The sequence below is a fragment of the Chiloscyllium plagiosum genome, chromosome 3 (genome assembly GCF_004010195.1).
Source record: "Chiloscyllium plagiosum isolate BGI_BamShark_2017 chromosome 3, ASM401019v2, whole genome shotgun sequence".
Lineage (NCBI taxonomy): Eukaryota > Metazoa > Chordata > Chondrichthyes > Orectolobiformes > Hemiscylliidae > Chiloscyllium > Chiloscyllium plagiosum.
In genome coordinates this window covers 65,161,930-65,179,811 of record NC_057712.1, presented here as the reverse complement: position 1 = coordinate 65,179,811, position 17,882 = coordinate 65,161,930, and the positions used below count along the sequence as shown (strand labels likewise).

Sequence of the window (17,882 nt, the reverse complement as noted above, 5' to 3'; positions counted from 1 at the left end):
CATCAATACTGTCTGATTCCCAACCATTTTAAGCCTGAAATGAAAGATACGACACAAAGATTGCAACTACTTTATCCAACAATACTATCAACAATACAAACAAAACCAAAAGATTCAGCCTTTTGTTTATATTCAGTGACAATATTGTGAGTATTTTTGCTTCACTTGGTATTTTTATAGAATCCCACCCTAGTGGCTACAACATGTGTCGTGACAGCAATATGGAGGAGGCTGAGCCAGCAGTGATATTGGTGGAATGACTGATGGGAGTATGAATGCTGACATTCTGTGAGAGAACAGCAGAAATGTGCAGTATGAAACCATTACCACCACTCAGCGATGCCACAGTGATCCGTATCTTATTGTTGTCTTATTGCTCTGAGAGTCTGCATGCTCTATCAAACACTGATACCTATATCATGGTGGTATATGTCTGAACCTACGTAATCATAAATCTCATGAACCCAGCCTGAGTTCAGTTCCCATTACAGCACCAACTTTTGGTGACTTCTATCTCTGTTGCAGTGGAAGTTGAGAGGTTAATGTTGAAGTTTTTTTTCACAAATCCTAATGGCACAAGTTTCCGTCCACCCTGTTCTGTTCAATTCAGACTTTTGTGTCACTTACTCAGCCCAGTGAGACGTTCCCTATGTTGAGGTCCGCATCACGGCACCAAATGTTGAAGTATATTTTCTACAAATCCGGATGACACAAGTTTAGTACAAGGGTAGATGCTTTATTATCGGACAGCCAGTGAGAGATTCTTAGTGACACCAAAGGAGTCGTGTAACCTACTTGCGGTGGCACTTCTCAATGAATCTCTGCTCTACACACAAAGGCAAGATATTTTATAGGAATAATACAGAGATTGACAAGTCACATGGTTGATTGCTGTTACATTGTATAAGACAGGTAATTATAATTTTACAATGCCTAGTGATTGCCAATTTCCTGTGATAACTAGTGAGTGGTTTACAGGGACTGGTTATTCTATTCTTCATAATCCTATGTTGATGGATAGAGATTTAGATAGAAGGACTATTCTTTGTTCTCATCGTTGGATTCACGTGTCCATGTTAATAGGTAGGGGAAGCAGTATGGGGACAGAAAGAAGTTAATAAGGTTATCAGTCTTGTCCAGGGAGGACAAACACCTTTTCCTGCAGTTGCAAGTAAAATCCACAAGTGTGGTTCCAGAAGATTCTGTCCTCAGGGAGTTAGCCAGCCCCTTTGCTGCGATGTCCCCTCTCATTCTGTAAGAGCCCAGGTTTGCAATCGATACTGCAGTGAGTCCTTGTAGCAGGGGAATGTTTAACCCTTGAGTTCCTAATATGTCATGATAAAGAAGTAAAAATAGAACTTATAACTTCCTCAGTTGTATCACAGTCCATAGTTATTCCCAGCGAGTTGGCCATTTCATCCTGGAAAGCCATGTGTCTGAACATAACTGGTCAACTCCATGCTCCTTGACTGCAGATTCTATGGCAGCTATGCCAACATGCCATTTCTGTGTGCTTTCCCATCAAAATTCCCTTCTCAGTCTTCTAGCAGAACTCATCTTTGACCTTGGATTCTGGGAACTAGAACATGCGCCATTCCTTTCCTGTGGCTTTGTTTCGACCCTTGTGATTCCCAACATGCAGATATCAAGTCGATTGTATCCTGTTAAAGTCCAATGGCAGCATCTGAGCTAGTGGCTATTTGTGTCAGATAAAGTCATATTGGTCCTTTATCCAGAGGTCTACTTTTAGAGTCATAGCATGGAGACAGGTCCTTTGGCCCAAAATGTTCATCAATGCTAACCCCACTTCTCTGCACTTGGCCCATATCTTTCTAAACCTTCCCTGTCCATGTATTTATCCAAATGATTTTTAAACGTTATTAGGTACCTGCCTCAACAACTTCTGCTGGCAGTTCATACCATGTACATACCACCTTCTGTATATAAAAATAAGTTGCTCCTCAGGTTCCTTTTTATTCTTTCCCAATCTAACCTTAAACTGATACCCTCTAGTCCTCAATTTTCCAACCTTGGAAAAAACGACTGAGAGTGCATTCACCCTACCCATGTCTCTCACAATCTTATATATTTCTATAAGATCCCCCCTCAGTCTCCTATGCTCTAAAGAAAAAATGTCCTAGCTTGCCCAACCTCTCCTTATAACTCAGACAGGTGAGTCATGGCAACATCCTTGTAAAATTCTTCTGCACTCTTTCCAGTTTAATAACATCCTTCCTGCATCAAGGTGACCAAAACTGAACACAATACTCCAAGTGCAGCCTCATCAACATCCTGTACAAGTGCAACATAACTTCCCAACTTCTATACTCAATGCCCTGACTGATGAAGGTTAGTGTGCCAAAAGCCTCCTTCACTGCCCTGTCTACCTGTGACTCCACTTTCAGAGAACCATGCACCTGAACCCAAGGTCCCTCTGTTCCACTACACTCCTTAAGGCCCTACCATTCGCCATGAAACTCCTACCTTGATTTGACTTTACAAAATGCAGGACCTCACATTTATCTATGTTAAACTCCATTTGCCATTTCTCGGCCCACTTCCCCAGCTGATTAAGGTCCTGCTGCAATTTCTGATACCTTTCTCAGTGTCCACAATACCACCTATTTTTGTCATCTGCAAATTTACTACTCATGGCTTGTACATTCTCATTCAAATCATTGATATAGATAACAAACAGCAATGGGCCCATCACTGACCCCTTAGGCACTCTACTGGTCACAGGCCTTCAGTCCGACAAGCATCCTTCCACTATTACCCTCTGTTTCCTAGTATCAAGTCAATTGTGTATCCAGTTTGACAGCTAGCCCTGGATTCCATGTGATCAAACCTTCCAGAGCAGCCTACCATGTGGAACCTTATCAAGGGCCTTACTGAATTTCCTATAGACTATCTACTTCCCTGCCCTTGTCAACCTTCCTAGTCATTTCATCACAGAATGCAAACAAATTTGTGAGGTATGATCTGCCACACACACATCCGTGCTGACTGCTCCTAATCAATTCCTGTCTTTCCAAAGGCATGTATATCTTATCCCTCAGAATCTTCTCAAGTAACATACCCACCACAGATGTTAGGCTTAATGGTCTATAGCTCCCAGGATTTTCTTTGCAGCCCTTTTTGAATAAGGGCACAACATTCGCTACCCTCCAGTTTTCTAAGATCTCAACCGTGGCCAGCGATAATACAAAAATATCAGTTAGGGCCCCCACAATTTTTTCTCTCGCTTCTTGCAGTGTTCTTGCACTGCTGTACATCTCTATATCTGGTCAGGACCAGGAGATTTATCCACCTTCATACATTCTAATGCTACTTGCCCTTTTCATCAGGACTTGCATCAAATTGACACGGTTGTAAGTCTTGGCTATCTGAAAGTATAAATGCAAAATAGAAGGTTTGTGGTAAAGGATTACAGAGTTGGATGGAAAACAAGAGGTTCTTGGTCACAATATATGCTGCTTGCACTTTATACTAGATTATGATTCCAGTGTGCAGCCATAATTTCAGAAATAGTACTAGGATCATGCACAAGGGAGTCTTTAGATCTGTTTGGGTACCTGAATCTGTATAGCAGTAGCCTATTAGGTTTGTTTGAATTTGGATGCATGATTTCGTATACCAATCTTTCACTTCAATATAAATCCTTTCCAATAGTGTTAGCAACCTTCATAACCCTCAAAGTTAGTTGTTGCCATGCCCCATACAGTGTCTTGATCTTGATTCTAAAAGGTTACAAGATTGCTGCTTGATGAAGAGATAAATGAATTATGGCAGTCGGTTGCATTTTGGCCTATAATGTGGAGACATCTATGTCTGCAGTTCCACACTAATTGGACAATAAAGGAGTAAAATTCTTTTTGGTTGACATACTGGGTATGTTGTTGACAGAAACTTGTAAGGCAACAAGAGCGCAATTTGTTTCACCGAGCACTAGTGGAAGTCCAGCAAGCGGGTTATAAATTAATTTCCAACTCACTCGTTTCTCCTGCTCCTTCATCAGATATCAAATATGAAATATCCTAATGAACAGGGTGTTTTTAACTTGCATTGAACAAGGATGGATATTAAATTGCCCAACCTGTAGCCTGGTGGCCAGCAAATGGATTAACTTTTTGAGGAGTAAGTGAGGACTGCAGATGCTGAAGGTCAGAGTCAAAAAGTGTGGTGCTAGAAAAGCACAGCCAGTCAGGCAGCATCGTAAGCAATATCCCAGCAGTTGATGGATTTCCATAAAGGACAGAACAGAATTCTTCCAGCACTTTGCATGTATAACCAGAGGCACCTGAAGCATGAATTTTGAGAATATTTTTGAAAAAGACCTTCTAGATTTGTACTTGCTGATGATTGTGTACCTATTGAAAGTTCAGGGTAAATAAAGTAAAGGAGTCAATTGCATGTCTCAAAGATTGGTATGGGGAGAATGAGTTTCAGTTCATGAGACATTGTCACCAGTATTGGAATGTAAAGGATCTGCTTTGGTGAGATAAGCTTTACTTGAACTGTGCTGAGCCTAATGTCCTGATGAATTGAATAGGACTGTAGAGGAGGCTTTGAAATAATAACAGAAGTGGTGGGTTGGGAGAGGGATAATGATGCCCAGAATGAGAAAGAAAGGACCACTGTGTGCAAATATTAAAAAAAGTAAATGAGGTCAAGTGCTGAAAATGTCAAATGGTCTCCAACTAAATGATCCCTAGGAAATAGTAATCATAACCTACTAGAATTTAGAATTCGATTTGCAAGTGAGAGACTTTGATTGGAAACAGATATGATAATCTTTAAATAAATGAGGTCAAAACCAAACACAGAAATTGCTGAAGAAACCTAGTTGTGGTAGCATCTGTAGAGAGAAAACAGAGTTAACATTGAGTCAGATTTGGTTGGAATGGACTGAGAAAGAAGTTTAACAGAAAAGATGGTTGATGAACCATGGTAGACGTTAAAGAAACTAGTTCATGACTTTCAAAAAGATATATCCCAGTAATGAAGAAGGACTCTAAGGAGGAGGAGTTAAACTGGGCATGATTAACCAAGGAAATTGAGTACAGTATCAAATTGAAAGAGAAAAAAAAATCATACAACGTGGTGAGGATTAGGAAATGTTTAAGAAGAAAAAGTCTATTAAAAATAATTTGTGTAAATTAGCAAGTAATATAAAAATGATACTATAAGTGTTGTTTTAAATAAAAGAGAGAGAGTGGCCAAAGTGATAGAGGCTGTTTGAACAATGAAGCTGGGAAATAATAATTGGGATTCAGGAAATGACCATGGAGCTGAAAAATACTTTGCATCAGTCTTCATGATAGAGGATGCCAGTGGCATTCCAAAAATATTAAATACAGGAATGAAAGGTAAAGGGACATAACCACAATAAATATCTGTAGAAAAAGTACAGTGTGAACTAATATGTCTGAGATGAAGAGCTTTTGCCCGAAACGTCGATTTTGCTGCTGCTCAGATGCTGCCTGACCTGCTGTGCTTTTCCAGCACCACTCTAATCTAGACTCTGGTTTCCAGCATCTGCTGTCCTTGTTTTTGCCTAGTTGATTTTAACCCTACTGCGAATTCTCTTGCGAGGATGCCTGCCTTGAAGAAGTTTTCCTCCTCTCTCTACAAGACTCTCGGTGAGTCTCTCTCTCACTGCAACCCCCAGGTCATCACCTCTGTCCTGAAGCTCTTCAACCATGTCCTGAAACAGACTCGCACCAGTTTCCTCATTTCCCCTTCCCCCATCTCACCCCAGCCCCGAAACATCGAATTTCCTGCTCCTCAGATGCTGCCTGACCTGCTGTGCTTTTCCAGCACCACTCTAATCTAAGAGATGCTTATAATTGAGCAGAGTTAGAATGGCTTCATCAGGAGAAATCACGCCTGACAGATTTTTTTTTGAGGAAATATGCAGGAAGTAAAGGAGAAGATGTTCAATAAGGTACAGCATATATGACTGTATAATGGGATAACTGTGGTGTTAGGGGAGCTTATTAACATCGATAGAGGACTGGCTAATGAGCAGAAGACACAAAGTGAAATAAAGGCCATTTTTAGGATGTTAACTAATGAGTGCCACAGCGAACCGTGCTGGAGCCACAATTCTTCTTGATAAATATGAAAAGACTTAGATGATGGAAGTGAATGTACTATAGCCAAATTTGGAGGTGACACAAAAAAGGATAGGAAGGTGATTGGTGAGGATGACAGTATGTACAGAAGGATGTAGACAGGTTAGGTGAATGTTTTCTATTTGCCAAATTTCTACCCAGTGTGTGAAAATGTGAGGTTACGCAGAGCAGAAGTAAATATTATTTAAATGAAGAAAGACTGCAAAATGGTGGCAGTGCAGGTGGATTTGAGGGTCCTCAATCATGTATCACAAAACGTTGGCATCCAAGTTCAACAGGTAATAGTGAAGGCAACAGGACTGCTGCCCTTTGTTTCAAATGGAATATAAAAATAGAAAAATCTAGCTTAACCTATACAAATCACTGGTGAGACTGCACCAAGAATTCTATGAACAGTCTTTGCTCCTCATCTAAAGAATGATATTCTGACATTGGTGGATGTACAGAAAATGACCACTAGATTGATCCATACATGGAGGGATTTTCTTATGAGGAGAGACTGGATAGGTTGTGCCTGTACTCCTTTGGAGGTTGGGCGTGTGAGAAGTGACCCAGATGAAACTCAATTCTTCAGGGATTGACAGTAGAGATGCTGAGAGTTTGTTTCTCCCTGTGAAAGAGTCTGACCAGAGGACATCAATTCAGAGTAGGAGGTCACACATTTAAGACTGAGATGAGGGGACATTGTTTCTCTTGGAGGGTGGTGAATCTTTACTGCAGAGAGCTTTATATATTCAATATTATATATGGTTTAATCAATAAGGGAATCAAAGATTATAAGGAAAAGGTGGGAAAATTATGTTGAGAATTTCATTGAATGGCAGAACAGATTTGATGGGCTGAATGGCCTACTTTTCTCAAATGTCTTATGGTCTCAGGATCTTTGTTGCCTTGAAAGACTGGCTGTTGTGCTTCTTCATCTTCTTCCAACATAGATATCATAAAAGGGAGGGGTCACACAGTAATCTGGGATGATGTTATTGATGCAAATAATAAAACAAAGAGCATTCTAGAGAAATACTTCCAAACATACCTTGGAGACATTAACAAAATAAAGTGCAAAATACCCTTTCAAAGTGAAGATATAATTCAAGACTGCTGGTCTTTGTTGCCAATTGATCGCTGCAACAAACGTCATGGGACTTTAGCTTTTAATGAAACATTTTCTTTGAATATTTAAGAGAGGATTCCTCATGCTTGTAATTGTCAATACAGAACAGTGCGAAGATTAGTTTTTGTGGATTAGATTCCCTACAGTGTGGAAACAGGCCCTTCGGCCCAACCAGTCCACGCCGGCCCTCCAAAGAGTAATCCCCCAGACCCAATTCCCTCTGACTAATGCACCTAACACGATGGCCAATTCACCTGACCTGCACATCTTTGTGACTGTGGGAGTAAACAGAAGCACCCGGAGGAAACCCACGCAGACACGGGGCGAATGTGCAAACTCCACACAGATGGTCGCCCGAGGCTGGAATCCAACCCAGGTCCATGGTGCTGTGAAGCAGCAGTCTAACCACTGAGCCACTGTGTCGTCCCAATGACCACTTAAAGTCCAGATAATGAACAAATTCTAAACAAAGTATCAAAACTGTATAGATTGTTAAACATGAAGCAACTCTAAAAATGAAGCAGCAAGTTTTGTGTTGTAAATATGTAACCTCGAATGCTTTACAGACTACAATAAAATTTGAGTTTAAATAATATAAGCTGGGTCAAAATCCTGGCACTCACTTTCTAGTGGCACTGTGAATCTCCCTGAGCACATGGACTGAAGCAGGTCACAATGGCAGCTCATCACCATATTCTCGAGGATACCCATGGAGGGGTAATAAATGCTGTCTCAGCCAGAGCTGCCCATGTTCCACGAGTGATTTAAAAAAAAACGATGAGTGATATCATTTCAACATGGTGCCTCTGTTTTAAAAGACCAAGATGAGGAGATTTTGTTTTCTTTCAAAGAGTTGCAAGTCTGTGGAGCAGTCTTCCTGGAGAAGCTGGTGGCCGCAGGGCCAGAGTATTTTAAGTCCGAGATGAATACGTTCTTTCGAAGCAAGGATTATTGGAGCTGATTCATAATTGGAGTAGATGGAAATATAGAATTTGAAGCACACATCAGTCACGATCTTATTGAATGGCGAAGCAGGGTTGAGAACTGAATTGTGTACTTTTTGGTTTTGTGAACAGAACCAAACAAGAACAAATGTTGATATTTAGCTGTAAATTAGTATAACTTTCTATAATGGTTTAATGCAGTCACAAGTCCAGGTAGTTCTCCTGCATTTATTAAACACCTATTTGTGAATTCTGACTTTTTACATGGAGGGATTTTCTTATGAGGAGAGACTGGGTAGGTTGTGCCGATAGCTGCTAATGAGGATAATTAGTGGCTAACAGCAGCTTGTTTGTGGTAGCAGCCCATGTGATGACAAGGCCCGCTGTGTGGATTGTGATAAGGACATGGGAGTGCTCAGGCCCTAAAATTATTGAACTCTATATTGAGTCCTGAAGGCTATAGGATCCCAAGTGGAAGTTGAGATATTGTGCATCCAGCTTTCACTGAGCTTCGCTGGAGCATAGCAGCAAGTCTGAGACAGACGTTGGCCAGGGAACAAGATGTGTATTGAAGTGGCAGGTAACAGGAAACACAGGGTCATTTTTACAGACAGAACGTAGAAAAAACAGTCCTCACCCTAACCCTAACCCAGTCTGTGTTTCATCTCCCTAGTGTAGGGGAGATCATATTGTGAGCAGCGAACGGAATAGACTAGATTGAGTAAAGTGCAGGTAAAGCGCTAGAGCCTTGGATAGTGAGGGTGGAGGAAGTAAACTGACAGGCACTACACCTTCTGCGATTGTATGGGAAGGTGCCGCAAGGATGTGGGAGGTGAGGATGAATGGACCAGGGTGTCTCGGAGGGCATTGTCCTTGCTGAATGCTGACGGGGTGGGGGTGGGGAATATGTGTCTGGTGGTGGCATCACCAAGTAACCCCATCTCCTATGGGGTTTACTATCCTTTCTGACCGCCTGCTTTCTGCTGAACATATTGCACTCAGCGAAGGCTATAGTTTCATCCCTCTGATTCCACACCCCTCCCATCCCCCATGGATTTTGGGCACAAAATAACATTGGACTCTTGTTCCTTCACCTCTGTGCCCATTTCTTTGTACAAGAGCCATCTCCCCATCTCACAGATACCTTCATCCAGTTCCGCCACTCTTTGCTCAACTGAATCCTCCCTCTGGCCTTTTACCTGCATTCAACCTGTTCATCAAGAGCTGTCGACATGACATTGGCCACTTCAATCTCTTTACTTCCACCTTATCCATTTGAAACTAGCTCCCCTCTGAACCGACTACATTCTGTGCTCTTCGATCCATCCCTGACATTGTAATGAAGCCTGCCGACAAGGGTGGAGCTGTTGTTATCTTGTGTACTGACCTCTATATTGCAGACGCTGTGCACCAGCTTTCGGACACCTCTTCCTATCTCGCCTAGACCATGACCCCAGCAGTCCACCACAGTCAATAATATCATTTCTTTCATCTGTTGATCTCCCCAACCATGCCCACTGCCCCCCCCCCCCCCTCCCCCTAAATTGTCTCCAAGCTCATGGTCTCCTAACCCCACACAGCCTGCCTCTACCTTCTCTGTAATGGGCGGACCCGTTTCTTCCCACCTCGACTTGACTTCTTTCTCTGCTTGTCCAATCGCTTCCCACTTACATCTGTGATTCCTCTGATGCTTTATGTCAGTTTCATATTTCCAGTTTGTGGGCTTCAGCCACCACCTCTTTACCACAGACGCGAAATCCCTTTCAATGTCTATCTCCCATCAGGATGATCTCAAAGCTCTCCAATTCCTCCTGGAAAGAAGGCCTGAACCATCCCAATCCACCACCAGCTTCCTCTGCTTAGCTGAGCTCGTCCTCAACCTAAACAACTTCTCTTTTATTCCTACCACTTCCTTCATATCAACGTGGTAGCTATAGATACCTGCAAGGGCCCCAGTTCTGCCTGTCTCTTTGTGGGGTACATGGAACATTACTTATTCCAATCCTCACTCAGGGCCCACACCAACAACTCTTTCTCCAGTGCATCAATAACATCATCGGTGCTGCTTCCCCCTCTCATCTGGAATTGGAAAGGTTTATCAATTTTGTTCCAGTTTCCACACAGTTCACCTTCACCTGGTCCATCTGTGACTCCTCCCTTCCCTTCCTTGACATCACTGTTTTCATTTCTGGGGATAGGCTGGCTACCAATAGCCACTACAAATCTACTGACTTATACAGTTACCTGGATTATACATCCTCATACCCTGCTTCCTGTAAAGGCTTGATCCCATTATCCGAATTTGTCCATCTCCGTTCCAATGATGTCAAGAGAGCCTCTGAAATATCCACCACCTTCTTTAACCAAGGATTCACTACCATTGTTGTTGGTAGTGGGTCCTCAGCTGGGCCTAACCCATCTTCTGTACTTCAGCTCTCATCCCCTCGCTTCCATCATACAACCGATAGGATCCCCCTGGTCCTCACCTACCATCCCTCCAGCATCCATATCTAGAGGATCATTAGCCACTATTTTCGCCACCTCCAGCAGTTTGCCACCACCAGACACATTCCCCTCCCCTCTCTTGTCAGCCTTCTGCAGGCACCATTCCCTCCAGGACGTCTTGGTTCACTTCTCCGTCAATCACAACACATCCCCATGGCATCTTTCCATGCAATTGCAGATGGTGTAACACCTGCATATTTACTTCTTCCTCACTATCCAAGGCCCAAGACATACCTTCCAGGTGAAACAATGCTTTTCCTGTACTTCACTCAATCTAGTCTACTGCATTTGCTGCTCACAATGTGATCTGCTCTACATTGGGGTGATGAAGTGCAGACTGGGTGACAGCCTTGCAGAACACCTATGTTCTGTCTGCAGAACTGACCCTGAACTTCCAGTTACCTGCCACTTCAACACACTGCCCTGTTCTCTGGCTCGCATCTGTCTCAGGTTTGCTGCAGTGCTCCAGTGAAGCTCAGCACAAGCTGGAAGAACAGCACCTCATTTTCCACTTGGGAACCCTGCCGCTTTCACGACTCAATATCGAGTTCAATAATTTTAGGACCTGAGCACCTTCTCCCATGTCCTTTCGCCAGCCCTTACATATCAGACCTTAGCATCGCATAGGTTACTACTACAAACAGCCCATGATCAGCCACCAATTGTCCCGATTTAGCAACAGTTGATTCTCCCAGACTGGCCTTTAGCCATTTTTTTGTCTGCCCAACTGTTTCTCATTCCCTGGGTTCCATCACCACACATCATTTATTGCCCCCGCAACCCCATCCCAGCCTCCGGATATCATGTTTCTTCAGATGCTTAATACAGTCTATTAGGCTGCTATTGGTTACATATTGATATACCAAACGTTTCCTAGTTACAATCCGTTCTGAAGAAGGATTACCAGAAATCCTTCCAAAAATGTTAACTCTGCTTTCTGTCCACAGATACTGCCAGACCTGCTGAGTTTTTCAAACTTCTGATTAATGCTGTAGGGACACAAGTTCAAAACCCACTAGCACAGCAGCTGGTGAAATTTTAAATCCAGTTAATAAATAAAGATTTCAAAGCTAATCTTAGTTAGTCATTGGTAATAAAGCTATTGTTGATTATCATAATTTCCTTTTAAGGAAGAAATCTGCTCTTGAAAATGACATAACGAGCTTTTCAGTTTGAGGACAGTTAGGGATAGACATGTTGGCATTGCCAGTGCTGCCTGCATTCTGTGAAAGGAAGTTACGTTGAAATTGACTCAGTTGGATGAAGAAACTGCATTATCTAAATATATGGTTCATGGATATTTGTTTTTCAGATGTTCTGAATGTTTAGAGCTTTGTCATTTTGAATTATATTGTTCAAAGCATGACTGCTGTTACATAGTACATTGATTCTAAATTAATACTTACAATTTTTTCTTTTAGCAAATTGATGGAGAAGCACTTCTACTACTGACGCAGACAGACATTGTGAAGATAATGAGCATTAAACTGGGCCCAGCTCTGAAAATCTACAATTCTATCCTCATGTTTAAAACTACAGAGGAAAATGGGCAGAATGAGCTTTGAAAAGACTCAGAGTAAAAAATGCAGCTGTCGCTGGCCTGTTTCTCAATTCAATCTAATCTTTAATTCAAAGCACAAGAATTCTGTACTGAAAATGAAATTCTATATGAATACTACTGGAATATTTACTGTTGACTTGGCAAACTCGCGCAGAGTGCATTCACTTTCAGCAATGCGGTACTAAACTATGAGCTCATCTCCTCATTGCCTCAGGACTTAATTATGCAAATATCTGTCCAGTTATAGCTGGTATGGACTTTTTGTGATTGATCCTTGAATTGTATATTTCAAAATGGCTGAAGGTTTCTTCCAAGAACTGGACACAATCTAACAGACACTAAAGTGGATTAATTGTGTTTGTTGTTTAACTTCTCCCTTTGCTTGCGGTGGAATGATCTTTGTTGTTTGTGTATAGAATTGTTGGAGAGATTTCAATACCTGGTTAGGTAGCATTTCATTATTCCCAAGTAATGGAATGTTCATATGGATATATATATTTTCAGAAGTTAACATTGCTGAAATTAATTTAACTGTTAGATTGTATACATCTTAGAAATTTAATATCCAAACTATTCAGGCAGTTCTTAAATAGTTAATTAAGACAAACACAATTGCTCATTCCCAGATTTAATTAGAATGTTCTCTGGTTTATTAAATAGTATTATTGCTTGATACAATAATCATTTGCTGAATGGGTTTATATGAATTAAAAAAAAATGAATGAACTGCAGGTACAGTGTACCCTTTTTGTTTTAAGATTACATTAGTATATTTTCCTGTGGATTTGGACAGTATTTTCCTGTGCCTTTTGGGTACCTGACATCAGGACCAAACCTGCATACTGGCACTGTAACAAGAAACTGAGCTGGCCATCACTTAACTTGTGTCTGTGTTAGGAATAGCTGGTTATTTGTTGCAGGCTTGATGAAGGACTTATGCCCAAAACATTGATTCTCCTGCTCTTCAGATACTGCCTGACCTGTTGTGCCTTTCCAGCGCCACATTTTTTGACTCTGATCTCCAGCATCTGCAGTCCTTACTTTCTCCTATTTGTTGCAGGTCAAATCAGAGAGTCCACTGCTTGGGAAACTTTGCAGCCTCGCTCAGTGTGGTTCTGAAGCAGGTGGAGGATTGAAAGGGTGTCTTAACACCTCAATGTGGGGAAATTTAAAATAGGATTTTCCAGAATGTCCAAATAGGCATGTGGTCCGTTGGTGGGGAAACCACTGAGCCTCACTGAGGCTGCAGGAGCTGTGTTGGAACCATTGGTTCCAGTGTTATCCCACTGGACTATCGCAAGGAGGAAGCCTCCATTAAACTGATGGTTGCCACGTGGTGATGGGCTTCACACTGCTGCAAAACAGCCAGCAGGCGGCTAATATCACCAGAATCAAGAGTACATCATCATGGCATCGTTCAACAAGTGTCTGCTGCCGGGGAACTATCTTTTACTCTACCTGCCCCCACCCCACCCCCAAAGATCTTGCAATCAAATGTCAAAAAGCTTGCCACTCAGGATCTGGGAAAATTCTGTCCTTTCATTCACAATGTCACTTACTGTGAGCTTGTGTTTGGAGAATTGGATGGGGAGGTCAACTTGACCCAGTTATGATGCTAAAGGTCTTCTGTCAATGGTCGAAACATTAGACACTAAATAGGTCATGCCAACTTATTAATTCTCTGACTCAAAATGTTCTCATAACAAATGAGTGAAACCATTTTGCCCATTAAAGTTCTTATGTAATTTTTTTTTTACACTGCACTAGCTCTGTTTACTCTTGTAGATAATGCAGGTCAAACTAATAAAATTTGAGAGCGTTTAGTGGGTTACAAATCCAAATGGTAAGTGAATAGAAAAGAGAAGTAATATTCAAAGAGGAATTTAACAATTTTTGTGGAATAAACAATTAAATCATCATCCCACCACATGGCCATGAGAGGAAATGCATTAATAGATGTATTGATGTATGTCAAATGGGAGGATGCTTTTCTACATACAATCTGGGGTGCTATGTAAAATGTTCACTACCGTGGGAAAGTGGTAGAGAAAAATGCAACATATAGGGATGAATTTTGAATTCTACCCAAGTTACAGTTTATCCAGAAAATCAGAGACTTTGCACGTATTTTCCACCCAGTTCTTTCCGCGTGTCATTCTAGCACACAAAATGCAGATATGATTAGACGTTCCTTGGCACAGTTTTACCAAGGTCAGAGGGAGAGTCCTCTGGAAGTTCATCCCACACGTCGACCATTCTGTGTTGGGGAAAAAAAAGTTGTTTCTATTTCTTGAACTCAAATGATTAAAAAGAAAAGTTTATAAGTTGCCACTTCCTGCAACTGGTACAATCCTTGGTTATGGAACAGAGAAATGAAAAAGGTTACATTATAGCTATACACAGTATAACCATAGGTCAGCAAAATAAGAAGCAAAGTTAAAAAGACAAACATCACAGTCTCCAGCCAAAGGCTCTCCACAGCAGGAGGTCTCCAGTGTGCTCTGACCGCTGGCTGACACCATGCTCTGCACTAGGCCCCTGGGCATCCCAGCTCTGGCGGCTGATCGCTGGCGTCCCCACCTTGGGCCACTGGTCACTGGTGTCCCTGCTCTTACGGTCATCTCCTCCTGTCTTATCATTTTCCTCAATGCTGAAGGCTGTTTAACAGGCAACAGGCAATCATGGGATTGACTTGACAACTAGCTTTGAAGTAAACTTTATCATCCATAAACGTTGAACAAACACCTGACGTTAAATTATATGAAACAAATGTTTGAGTAGCACCAATTGTTTCTCTTCACTTTACTTCTTCACAGTGCAATCTCTGTACCTTAGCAGTGCCAGAGGTAAGCTGCTCTTTCCACTGCCCTCACAGCTTTGATGCTCTTGGTTGATGTCCTTTTGGTTTTGACACCCATGAAACCCTCACTATCTACTTACCCATCAACATCTTTAATGGGTTCACAGTCAATAGTTGAGACAGGAGGCATTAGGTAGCACTTTAGGGTGAGGGTGGAGGGATGCAGAGGATCAGGAGTGGAGCTAGTATAAGTGAAGTCCCCACCTTCTATGACACCGTTACACAGTGGCCCAGTAATTGGGTGGCACAGTGGTTAGCACTGCTGCCTCACAGCGCCAGAGACCCGGGTTCAATTCCCACCTCAGGCGACTGACTGTGTGGAGTTTGCACATTCTCCCCGTGTCTGCGTGGGTTTCCTCCGGGTACTCCGGTTTCCTCCCACAGTCCAAAGATGTGCAGGTCAGGTGAATTGGCCATGGTAAATTGCCCGTAGTGTTAGGTAAGGGTTAAATGTAGGGGTATGGGTGGGTTGCGCTTCGGCGGGGCGGTGTAGACTTGTTGGGCCGAAGGGCCTGTTTCCACACTGTAAGTAATCTAATCTAATCTAATTAGCATTGCTGCCTCACAACATCAGGAATCCAGGTTTGATTTCATATTCGGGTGACTGTGGAGTTTGCATATTCTCCTCGTGTCTGTGTGGGTTTCCTCCAGATGCTTCAGTTCTCTCCCGCAGTCCAAAGATATGCAGGTTAGGTGGATTAGCCATGCTAAATTGTCCATAGTATCCAGGAATGTGCAAGATGAGTGAATTAGCAATGGGAATTGTAGAAGTACAAGGATATGATAGGGTGTGGGTCTGGGTGGGATACTCTTCGGAGGGTCAGTGTAGACTCGGTGGACTGAGTGGCTTGCTTCCACACTGCAGGGATTGTATATAATTGCCCCTCTCGTGACCAACCTTTGTTTCCATTGTATCCAAGAGCTGGAGAAGACTTTACTGCACAAAGATGCGTTATGAGAGTGTGGTGATGCTTGTGCTAATGTCGATGGTCAGGACCTGTTTGTGCGTGCTGCCATTGGTGTGTGCCCTAAGATGAAGACTGGTGTGTCCATGACTGAGGGCTGGAGGAGCAAGTGGAGTCAGCAGGTTACTACTCTGACTTGTGTATTGCGAATTGCAATTTTCTAGCTTCTATTGAGTGTTTATGAGAAAAGGGAACATTAATGCAATGAGATGAGATATTGATTAGATGTTACTACATAATAATGTGTGCAATAAACCTTGCACCACTCAGTAGTGAGAATCTGATCTTGCTGTTCAACACTTGTCTGGAAAATGGATCTTTTTTGCTTTTGATTTCAAGAAGCTTTTCACTGGCCCACTCATGTGATCCTCCTACATTTTCCACCATGGTTCACGTCGTTTTGGCCTTGGGAAGATATTCTCCTTGGCATCTACTGTCTGGCCTGGTCTTTGTGCTGACTTGTCACATGCCTTTAGCTTTTTTATGTGACGGTGGAAAAATACAACAGGTCAGGCAGCATCCAAGGAGCAGGAGAATCGACATTTCGGGCATAAGCCCTCCTTCAGCCCTGAAGGAGGGCTTATGCCCGAAATGTCGATTCTCCTGCTCCTCGGATGCTGCCTGGCGTGCTGTGTTTTTCCAGCATCTCATTTTCCAACTCTAATCCAGCATCTGCAGTCCTCACTTTCTTTTAACTTTTTTATGGAGAAAGTGAGGTCTGCAGATGCTGGAGATCAAAGTTGAAACTTTATTGCTGGAACAGCACAGCAGGTCAGGCAGCATCCAGGGAACAGGAGATTCGACGTTTCGGGCACAGGCCCTTCTTCAGGAAGGACCTTTTAAACTGAATGGGTTCTATTGTCTCTGGAACAATGTTCTTCTCCTTTTAGGATTTCTACCTCCAACAATTTCTGAATGGTAGAATGGTAAGGTGTTCGACAAGGTTCCCCATGGGAGACTGGTTAGCGAGGTTAGATCTCGTGGAATACAGGGAGAACTAGCCATTTGGATACAGAACTGGCTCAAAGGTAGAAAACAGAGGGTGGTGGTGAATTTCTACAAAATCCAATATTCTGCCTGGCGTGCTGTGTTTTTCCAGCATCTCATTTTCCAACTCTAGTCTCCAGCAATGGTAACGAATCTGACAATGTCTCATCAGTAATTGGAAAAGCAATGATGTCTCCCATGAATACTGATGTTCAAGGTTGCATAAAGATTTGTAGGTTGGGTGCCGGTTGTGGGACGTTCGCCGAGCTGGGAAGTTGACTTGTAGACGTTTCATTCCCTGCCTCGGTGATTTCTTCAGTGCTTTGGAGCCTCCTGTGAAACGCTCCTGTACTGTCTCTTCTGGAATTTATTTGGTTCCGTTCCTGCTGCTTCCGGTTGCCGGTTCGGTTATTTGTTCTAGTGGTCGGTGTATTGGGAGTAGGTCAATGTGCCTGTTGATGGAGTCTGTGGACAAGTGCCATGCTTATAGACATTCTCTGGCTGTCCTCTGTTTGGTTTGTCCTATGATCGTTGTGTTGTCCCAGTTAAATTTGTGATCCTTGTCATCTGTGTGCAGTAACTAGGGACAGCTGGTCATGGCGTTTAATAGCTAGTTAGTCATAGAGCTGTACAACATAGAAACAGACCCTTCGTTCCAACTCGTCCATGCCAACCAGATATCCCAACCCAATCTAGTCCCACCTGCCAGCACCCGGCCCATATCCCTCCAAACCCTTCCTATTCATATACCCATCCAAATGCCTCTTAAATGTTGCAATTGTACCAGCCTCCACCACTTCCTCTGGCAGCTC

General features: G+C 42.6%; 1 protein-coding gene across 3 annotated transcripts in view; it reads left to right on the top strand.

Annotated features, from left to right (window-relative positions):
- Nucleotides 1-12,983, top strand: part of l3mbtl3 (L3MBTL histone methyl-lysine binding protein 3) — a 164,697-nt gene extending 151,714 nt beyond the window's left edge. For all 3 annotated transcript variants that reach the window (XM_043683602.1, XM_043683595.1, XM_043683587.1), the window contains exon 22: nucleotides 12,119-12,983. In XM_043683602.1, the coding sequence (XP_043539537.1) occupies nucleotides 12,119-12,262 (144 nt within the window). In that variant the 3' untranslated portion in view covers nucleotides 12,263-12,983. The remainder of the gene's footprint in view (nucleotides 1-12,118) is intronic.
- The last annotated feature ends 4,899 nt before the right edge of the window (nucleotides 12,984-17,882 follow it).